The sequence below is a fragment of the Lepisosteus platostomus genome, chromosome 10 (assembly GCF_059453375.1).
Source record: "Lepisosteus platostomus isolate fLepPlt1 chromosome 10, fLepPlt1.hap1, whole genome shotgun sequence".
Lineage (NCBI taxonomy): Eukaryota > Metazoa > Chordata > Actinopteri > Semionotiformes > Lepisosteidae > Lepisosteus > Lepisosteus platostomus.
Window position 1 is genome coordinate 53695123 of NC_142620.1, and position 10240 is coordinate 53705362.

At 46.3% G+C, this 10240-nt stretch overlaps 1 protein-coding gene across 1 annotated transcript; it reads left to right on the forward strand.

Moving 5' to 3' along the window:
* Window positions 1-3690: 3690 nt before the first annotated feature.
* Window positions 3691-9210, forward strand: f9a (coagulation factor IXa). The gene is made up of 8 exons (XM_088597242.1): window positions 3691-4144; window positions 4814-4983; window positions 5569-5593; window positions 5770-5883; window positions 6695-6829; window positions 7284-7492; window positions 7816-7945; window positions 8281-9210. The coding sequence occupies exons 1-8, from the start codon at window positions 4075-4077 to the stop codon at window positions 8832-8834; spliced, it is 1407 nt and encodes a 468-aa protein (XP_088453368.1). The 5' UTR covers window positions 3691-4074; the 3' UTR covers window positions 8835-9210.
* The last annotated feature ends 1030 nt before the right edge of the window (window positions 9211-10240 follow it).

The window sequence follows — 10240 nt, forward strand, 5'->3', positions numbered from 1 at the left end:
ACATACAGAATCTGTCGTGGGCAGGAGATGCCACTGCCTCTGCTAAATAGCTCCACGATTACAGCTGCTGTGCTTCCATCCTGGAGGGAATCAGAATCCAGGTGGCCTTGCTGCTGCTTTCAACACTGGATGCAATCAACACAGTTGACAGGGCATCACATTTTTGTCATCATCCTGCCTGTCTTGATTTCCTGCTGTAGCTGCTTGTCTTATTGGAGTCGGCAAGAATTCCCTACTGCTCACGGCACATGTCAGGAGGAATAGGTGGATCAGGGAAACCAATCATGGCTCTTCATAAATCACGGCCGCTACCAGACCCCCACCAGCCTGCTCTCTTGACAGCTCCTCGGTGGGAAAAGGCTCTCCCCACTCTACATTGGCTGCTGCAGATGGGAGGAAAGGACTGTGTTGCACAAATAGCAAGAAGTTGAATCCAGTTTGTTTTTCAAATTACTCGCTGGACATGTGCAAGGCATGGAGTTCCTTCACGCAGCAGAAGAGGAAGAGCATAAGAAGGCCAGGCACAAGGAAACAAGTTGCAGTTCCTAAAGGCACTCTTTCCTGGTGGGACCACATCTTTTCTTGACAAGGTCTCAGTCCTTTCTAAAAGACAGTTTCCACATTCTGCTCCACAGGTGTTAATACCCTGTTCCCAGGTCTCCACTGAGAGGAGGTGTGTTTGACTGGAATGGATTGTGGCATCATGCAGACTACCTGGTGTGAGATGTTTCTTTTTAATCTTTAGTAAAAGTCCTCCAGCTTTTCCCATATTGGTTACCCAGCTGGAATACAAGATGTCTCCAGAGACTGATTAAACCTGAGAAGAAGCAGATGATGAATCTTCAAAATACTTTTAAAATCTTTTTTACTATAAATATAATCTTTTCATCCCTTAGTATTAGAATAGCTCTCCAGTACTATACCACTACTATTGATCGTGGATAACATCTGCAGAAAAGCAATATTAAGAAATATAAAGTCCTGTATAAGATGATGTATCCTGCTCCTTTCACTCTTGCTCTTTAAAAGCTGTCATTTGGCAGTGCCAGGGGTGCTAAAGCATCGATGTGATTTTGCAAGCTGTATATATAATCTTAAAGTACATATTACTCACTAGTTTAAAGGCTACAGGACGCATACAGGGAAAGAAACGCTGTTACACTCCAATGTCATGCTAAAAACCGAGGGATCACAAATCAGTGGGGTTCTGGCTGTGCAAGCAAACAGGCTTTGAATACAAACTAGGAAAGGGCTCAGGTTTGAGGTGCTCGAGTGTGGATCTCTTGCTAACTGCTATCCAATGCACGAACTACAGAAGAACTTAGCAACACGACCCCCCAGATGAAGGGTATTTCTGTACAGTATTTGTGCCCCAGAGAAGTTGTTTACTGTCTGTACTGCAGTTGTTAAACACCATGTGTTACCTACTGTACCATGTCTAAGACGCTGTAAGTGAATCACCATGTTCATCGGGAGGAGTGAGTGATAGGTTCAGCCGGACGAATCATAAGCAGGAGTGTAATGAGAGGCCTGTGCCCAGTAAGAGCCAGAGGCTTTCCATTGTTTTGAAAACCCTCCACCTGCAGTTGTGTTTCCTGTTTGCTGCCAGTTCACTTCAGTCAAGGCGTCATTAAACGGAGCTTTGGAAGCTCTGGAAGAAAGTCTTCATGATTGGATGGGAGAGTCTGAGCAGCAACGTATTCCTCCAGTAGACAGAAATGACAGCGCGTGTTTTTAATCTCACATTTTTCACTGCGTGTTTGTCAGCTCAGAGATTATAGAGTTGCATTATTACAATCCTTAGGAGCCGTCTTTCCTGATAGTCGCCTCTATTTATCTCCCATTGCTCTGCTTTCTCAATCTGCCTCTCTCCTTCTGTGTGAAAACCTGCCCATCAATTTCACGTCTGCAGTGTTGTCAGATTAGCATCTCCATACCTGCCTATAAAACAGTCCAATCCATTTACAGAGGCCTCCTGAATTCTCACTGCAGAACAAATACCAGACAGCTTAAAGACACAGTGTCATTTTTTAAAACCTTTACACTGATTTCCCAATCACAGCGTGCTGTAAATCCCAATGTCTATTCCTTAATGTATCATTTTAATTGGCTCCATACGTTGCATGCGTACGTGACAGAAAAACCAAGGATCTTAAGATGTGGCAAACTTCATCACAAGCCACATTTTCACAGACAGAGGCATTCAGACATATTTACCCAATCTCTTCATCATCAATAGCACTGCCAGATTTATCTTGGTGCTGCTTAGATATGGAAATGATGTCTGAGCCAGCGAACTGACTCTGTATCTGTGAATGTGCCAAGTGACAATGGCAGACTCCTCATTCTGAAGTCCCAGGTACAAAACCTTGTGATCTCCGCAGCGTCGGTTTTATAAATACACCTCCTTGCTATCCACTGTGAACAGAATATAAATAACTCTGCCAGTCTTCCTCAGCACACTTTTATGTTCCCAACTATTCTGCTAATATTAGCTGGCTTTGTCACATGGGCAAAACCTTCCAATGGCAAGGAAACATCAAACTGGGGGTCAGAATGAGGGTTATCGGCTTTCCTCACGTCAGGGCAAAAGAATAATACTTTTAAAATACCCCACAAAATGAAATACGGGACCGGTTGCATTTCACACACAAGCTGATTCCTGTTGTTCTCATTTGGTTCTGTCGTAGGGGGGGACATTCTGCAATCAGGTCAGAAGCTGGGCGCCAGAGCTCCACAGCAGGAACCTCGCTGCAGAGAAACAAGGTGGTTCTAGCAATGCAAAATGGAGCTTTTCTTCAGGACTAGTTTCTCGCTTCTTTCACTTGGTGACCCCAATTTTTGCAATACCTGCTGAGGACACTCTTGCATTCTGTAGGTCAAGACTCCTTACAGAACGGGTGCAGTACAAATCGCCATCTACTGGCTAAGAAGACCCTGTGCAATCGGGGTGCATTTCACAGGGCTCACAGGGGAGGGCACTGCAAGAACAGGATCCGATTGAGCGCTCTGTTTTTTGAGAGATCTGCTTTTCCTCCTTAAAGAGAAACTGCATAAGTATGTGATGAGCAGCAGATTCCAAAGGGACAGCAGGAATTGCAGTCTTAGTTGAGAATTTCACATTCCATATAAAGTCAGCTTAGGCTTATGCCTATGCTTATTGCTTCTGCTTCTCAAATGAGATAAAATACCAGGGCTCTTTGCAATTTAAAAATAATTTCTGATTTTGTCATTTCTTTTACAAGTATTCTGTAATTATTCAGCACTCAAAAAATAACATGCTGCCAATTTTATGGCGGACAGATTTTTAATGTACCTATTAAAAATAAAACCAGCTAAGACTTAGATACACAGCGTGGAGTTAAAGGTATTGGAGTGATAAGGAACACTCCCTACACAGTTTTACAGCTCATCACAGTAGCTAGAACCTGCTTTCTGCGATTTCCTGTGTCCTGTTGAAAGTCTGGTTAATCACTGCTTAAAAAGTTGGCGAAAGTGATGCAAGATTTAAGACAAATGTCAATATTTGCTGAAGATCGGCTGCTTTAAAAATCTGGATTAGCTCTGTGCTTGTCAGCAGACAGGACAAAGCACCCAGATGGTACATTCGCAAAGCATTTTAAAATTAAGCCTGTACATCACGTTATAATGGTGTCTTCCACATTTAAAGACACAAGTTTCTGAAGACATCGAAGCGAGATGAGAAAGGCCCCCCCAGAGCAACAGCGTCTAGCTAGGAATGCATGGAAGATCTTTAAAAAGAAGGTTCACATCTCGAACACACTTCCGCTGACACTCACACATACACACCACCTCGCACCATACAACCAATCGGTACAGTCAACACAACAATCCACTCCACCAAATTGCACTCAGAATCCACACAAATACAACACAAACACACACACACAACCTGTCTGACTGTGGGTGTGTGTCAACACACACACCACTCTAGAGATTGAGGTAACCTTTTGTGTCCCACAATGTAAACAGCCTGCTGTACTTTGGAGCGCTTCATCGATTAGATGACTGATTTCTCCTGTCTTCTCAATCTGAGGATTTCTCAGAGTAGACATGATGGCAAAAATCTTCTTGCTTTTTATTATCTCTGTGGTGACACAGGAATGTAGCCACAACTGTGAAGGTATGTCCCATTTATCTGTTTTTTATTTGCTTATTTCTCTGTGTTGCTGATGACTTGATTGAGAACAGACAGAGTAACTATGAGGACAGTAGAAAGTGTCCCCAGTGGCTTGACCAGGCTTATTCATACCCTGATTATGAGCTGGCCAGATCATTCCCAAACAAATGAGGAGAGCTGGGTGAAGTCTGTGTATGTAAATAACACTTTTGTATGCAGATCGTATTACATTTCCATCACAACGTTGTTCTTGTGAGCTTGTGTATCCCCTGTGTGGATTTTCTTCTTAACCTGTAATACGGAAACATGGTGGGTTTCATTTCCATTTAATTTACTTTCATCTTAACCTGCAGTTTGTCCTGCTTGTTCTTCTCTTTCTTGTGTTCTTGTCTCCCCTCCACACACACGTCTCTGTACTGGCAGCTCCTGACCGTCTGCACTGATTCTCTGCGGCTCTTCCTTATTCTCTCGTGTGCCCATGGTGCCTGTGGCCCTGTCACCAGCAGGTGGCGCGACTCCTCCTGGGTCACTGGTGGGCCTGATAATGACTTGCCTGGCTTCTCTGCCTTGTGAGGTTTGCTGAGCTGGAGTAGATCCTTATTGTGTTAAAGCTTGTGTTCAGTGTTCAGACTCGCCTCCCTCCTCCCCTCCTCCCCTCTCCTCGCCTTGCAGCTTCGGTCTTCCTCTCTCTGCGCTCGGCCTCCGACGTGCTGAGGAGAGAGCGGCGCTACAACAAGGGATTTTTAGAGGAGATGTACCCCGGGAACCTGGAGCGCGAGTGCTTTGAGGAGAAATGCAACTTCGAGGAGGCCCGAGAAGTGTTTGAGAACAAGGACAAAACAGTTATGCTTCCTTTTTTCCTTTTCATGGGATTGCAGCCATAAATCAAACCATGCATAAATGGGTTTTTACGTGAAATAAATCCAAATACCAGTTCTCAGCTATTGTAACAAATGTGTTGATATAGTACAGTATTGAGAACTGCAATATGCTATGATGTCATGAATCGCATGACCAGCAGGTGGCGCAGGTGTGCATACCTGAAATTTGTTTTTTGTGACATAGGATAGCGGCATAGAAGACTAAGAGAAAGCACATTTGTCATGACTTATGTCTTGCCACCAAATTTATTTAGGGTTGGTTTTGTCTGGACTTGAATTTACAGGCATGGAGAGACTGGTGCATAAGTGAGATAATTTGTTTTGGGTTCAGGCTTGGTCTCACAAGAGCAGGTTTAGTAGGTCAAGAACCGGGTGATTTAGGGTTGGCTTCAAAAAGAACATCATGTTTCCAGACAAAAAAAACTTTAGGATATCCAAGAATCCAGTTATTCAAAAAGCAAAATATAAAAGGGAACCAGGATCTTTTTCCCACTACAAATAGTTCTTGTGTATTAATTATTTTCTCTTTTCTCTCCTTGCTTTCAGATGGAGTTCTGGTACAAATATGTTGGTAAGTAGTCAATCTATAATTATCATTATGAATCTAATAACACTTTAATTTATGGATTTTTCCTACTGTTCTTGAAGAATCCAGTCTCTGCTCCCTCACAATCGTTTCTCTCTTTGGCCTTTTCCCCGGGGGAGAGGAGTGTGCTCTCTGGTCAGTGTGCGAGTCCTTTCTTTCAGATGGAGACCAGTGTGCTTCCTCGCCCTGTCAGAACGGAGGCCTGTGTAAAGACGACATCAATTCCTACGTCTGCTGGTGCACCAGTGGGTTTGATGGCAAGAACTGTGAGATAGGTGAGAAGTGGGGAGGACACAGCCTCTCTATCTAAGGAGGAAAGGGCTGCCGGGCTATTTCTGCTGCTTCTTCTAAAAATAACATCTGTTTTCCAGGGAGTCGCTTGTTGAGATATCAGTTTCCAATTACTTCTGCATCCAAAGAAGTGGTTAGGTGACCTACAGTAGTTGTTCCTCAAAAGATGCGGCCCTCAGTTGTTCACCTCCCTGAAGCTCAAGTGCTACACAAACATAGCCGCGCTGGGGCACAAGTGACATGTTAGCTTATTGTACAGAACCATAACCTGCCACCAACGACACCCTCTGCACTCACACATGAACCAACCCACAACATAAACTGCCTTTCCTCAGCAGCTTCACATCGCGGACAGTACATGGAAGCAAGCAGAGCTCTGTACTGTACATAACGCTTTACTACAGCTCAGGCCTGAGTCTTTGCACCACACTGACTGTACTACTACCCTGTCATGGCTCTGCTGAAGCCACCAGACGTCTGAAACACGTGACCGAGCCCCCTTGCTACCAGCAGGAAACAGAATTACGAGCTCCATACTCTCCTGATCCTGAGAGATCTGAATGCTTCATGAGTTAATGGGGTCAGCTATTGGCTCGGCCGTTCTAATTGCTTCTGCTCTGAGGCTTACCAGCCCCTGGGGGATTTTGGTTGTCTGTAAAAGTTCGAGGCTATGACAAGCCACACTCAGAAACAATTATCGGAATATCGGAAATCGGAATAAAAATACCCCCCCCCTCCCCCCTCCATACCATCACCGAGGACGTTTCCGCTGAAGTGTTTTCTGTGCCTGTGCAGAGACTGTCCGGCGGTGTGATCTGAACAATGGAGGGTGCATGCACTTCTGTGAGCCGCACCCTCAGGAAAAGGTGGCGTGTTCCTGTGCGAAGGGATACAAGCTGGCTGAGAACAGGAGGGACTGTGTGGCTGAAGGTACGATGCGCACAGTTCTGGATACCTACCCCTGCCCCTCAGACCTCACTTCATCGGTAACATCTGAGAAGGATACCACTGTTTTTCCACTCTACTGATGCTCCGTAGACAGATGAGTGAATCGATTTCAGCTTTTATTGCCGCAGTCAACTAGAATCCCACCTGGATAAAGGAAGAAAAATGGGTGGGTTGTAAGAAGTTGTGTCTCCAGGCGAATTCCAGAATTGAACTGAAACGTGATCGCTGTTGAGCATTTGCTGGTGGATGATGAGATTATATGTACAGCAGGTCTCATGTGAATCTAAAGGGCAGGTATCACCCACCTGCTCCTTGAGAGGATTCTCTAGCTGAGTTTCCAAGCTGCTGCTGGTCCCTGTTATAGACTAGAAAAGAACAAAATGGCCGAGTGGTCCTCGCGTGGCGTCCAAGCCCTGTCTCTCTGTCCCCCTGCCAGCCGCATTCCCCTGCGGAAAGCTGGGCCTGTCTGTCAGCTCCAGCCTGGCGGGCTCCCAGTCTGTGCGCAGGATCGAGGCGGACAACGAGACGGAGAGCTCCCTTCCGGACAACTCCACCGCCACGCTCACCCCCATCCTCGCCGACAAGAAACAGGAAACGCGCATCGTGGGAGGCAACACCTGCCAGCCCGGAGAGATTCCCTGGCAGGTCGGTCATTTAGGCTGCTCCGGCTCACTCGCGTGTCTGTCCGGAGGCCTGTGAGCCTGCCGGGATTCTGCGTTCCGATGTATGTATCCGGCTTTTTTATTTCTGTCCTTTCACACACCATGCCCAGACCTGTTTGCAAAACAGCATCGACAGATGTGTTTATGACACAATACTGCTGAAGGCAGAACTGAAATCCTTACTCTATTGTCATTCTATTCCTGAGGTCTTCTATTGGCAATGGTAATAGTTTTAAAAAGCCTTGTGTTACACAGATCAAGCTCTCGCACTCCTGCTGTTCACTCTCCTGGTCTCCTTCGCTGCAGGTGGTGATGATCTACAAAGCCAAGGGCCAGTGGTTCTGTGGGGGCTCCATCCTGAGCCAGAACTGGATCGTGACAGCAGCTCACTGCTTTGGCAATAAAATTCCTCTTCGCTCCATCATCATCAGGGCAGGTGAGTGGCGCACCCCCAGACGCCTGGGGGACAGACCATTCCACAAAGACTGACGCTCTTTAGCAGCTACAGTATACTGTGCAGGTTAAATCACAGAAGGCTAATAAAAATCAATTACTAATTCTATTTTTTGCACTGTTATAGCTGTGCTGTTTCTGTTATTATGATCTCTTTTCATGTTCCTTTGCACCTTGATGCAGTACCATCGCTGCTGCTGTTAGTGGTGTTTGACACGAGCGTGCACAGCGCTTGCGCGGTTCGGCTGCTTGGGGGTCCAGGGGGTTTGGGGGCGTCGGCGCCCCTGCCTCCACTCACCTGGTTCGGTTGCCCCGCAGGTGAGCACGACCTGACCAAGGACGAGGGCACGGAGAGCAACCACCACATCGCGGAGGTGAAGATCCACCCCCAGTACAACAGCACCAGGAGCCAGTACAACCACGACATTGCCCTCGTGCGCCTCCGCGAGCCCATCGCCCTCCGGGAGTTCGCCGTGCCCGTGTGCCTGGGGCCCAAGGAGTTCACCGAGGGGCTGATGCAGCCGGGCGACGGCGCGGTGGTGAGCGGCTGGGGCAAGCTGGCGCAGGGCGGGGCCCAGTCTGTCGTGCTGCAGAAGGTGGAGGTGCCGTTTGTCGACCGCAAGAACTGCAAGATCAGCAGCCAGACCGAGGTGTCGCGGAACATGTTCTGCGCCGGGTACCTGGGGGAGAAGAAGGACTCTTGCCAGGGGGACAGTGGGGGTCCCCATGTCACCAAATACAAGGACACCTGGTTCCTGACGGGCATCGTCAGCTGGGGGGAGGGCTGTGCTTTGGATGGCAAGTACGGCGTTTACACCAAGGTGTCGCAGTACTACAACTGGATCACAAACATCCTGGGCGCCGGCCTCTGACCTGCGGCTCCGCCAGGCATGTCCGCCTCTTCCCAGCTGCACCTGCGATGAAAGCGTCCACATTCCTGCTGTATTTAGATAGAGTCCACAGCACAGAACCACGGCGCTGCACATGCCCCGGAATGGAAATCTTCTCCACCCGTTGAAAAGCGAGCAGGATGCTCCCAATAAAGTGTTTGCGAACTGTAGTTTAGTTTTCCCTGTAGTCACATGTGTGCGAGCTCCTAAACTTAACCCTGTAGTCAGTGCAGACTTGCATTATGGCTGAACACTATGACATTACAATGGTAGTCTCTAATTGCGATTTACTCTCTCGGTGCATTTAAACAAAAGAGACATCAAACTAACTAATAAATTAAATTTAAGGCTTTGAAAATTGATCTGTATTGTCGTTCATTTTTCTGCTACTTTTAGTGTTCATTAAATTGGCAGCATACAATAGGCACACAAAAAGCCTTTTCCTTGGGTAGGAATTGATCTACTGTGAAGGAAAAGGGGGAAAAGTCAGCTCTGGAAAAACAAGTCAAACACTTAAAATGGTTTGAAGGCAGGGAGGTAAATTTGTGATTACATTTTCAACACCCCAGGGGTCTGGACAGCACTCTTGGGATTTATTGAAGGTGAGCATCACTGCTTTCATTCTGGAACCTGGGTTAATAGCATTTAGGCCGGTAATTCAGATTGCTGTGATTTTTATTTTAGTTTGTTCTCATCTGCTCCTGTCCAGAAGCCTCTATTGTTCCTGAGCTTTAGTGAAACGCACTGCACATAACTGTCCTCTGTCCAGCTACAATCCTGCGCTAATTCCCTGAAAACCACTTACATGATAAGAGTGAATTAAGTCAGGAAATAATTCTGAATAAAAATGCATAAAAAACTAAAATTGATAAAAAAGGGTATTGATGAGGTAAAAAGAAGGGAAGTTTAAATATTTTAAAACTCAGAAAATTGGCTTGTCCAGAGGTTACATCTGCATGTGAAGTAAAGTGCGGCTAAACTAGAACAATCTGTGCCCTGGGTTAGCCTAATCCTCGTGTCTTAGTCTGCCCTCCTGAGATCCAACAGGTAAGGAACTTACCTGGATTACAGTGGCCAAAACAGCTTTTAAATAACAGCTGCCAATGTCGGCTACAGCTACACAATTCTACAACATTTTTCTTAATATACATGTAGAAATTTCAGTCTTACAAGAGCTCACTGAAGCACGTAAACTAATTTGCTAATTACTTTGCAGCTGTTCTGAAATAATTAAAGAGAAGAGCTCACTCCTGGGCTTAACAGAATCTCCTGTTCCGACAGGGTAAAAAAGCTGAACCCTTTTATTCTCGAACAGACAGGAGATTGGGGAGCCTTGAATCCCATATTCTGAATCTTCCAAGGCCCTGACAATGTCACTGACAAACCCA

What these genes read in the sequence shown, in the direction of transcription:
- f9a (XM_088597242.1), top strand. Translation starts at nt 4,075, where the DNA reads ATGATGGCAAAAATCTTCTTGCTTTTTATTATCTCTGTGGTGACACAG. An exon ending in ATGTAGCCACAACTGTGAAG is followed by an intron (nt 4,145 to 4,813) that starts GTATGTCCCATT and finishes CTCGCCTTGCAG; the next exon opens with CTTCGGTCTTCCTCTCTCTG. An exon ending in CTCCATCATCATCAGGGCAG is followed by an intron (nt 7,946 to 8,280) that starts GTGAGTGGCGCA and finishes GTTGCCCCGCAG; the next exon opens with GTGAGCACGACCTGACCAAG.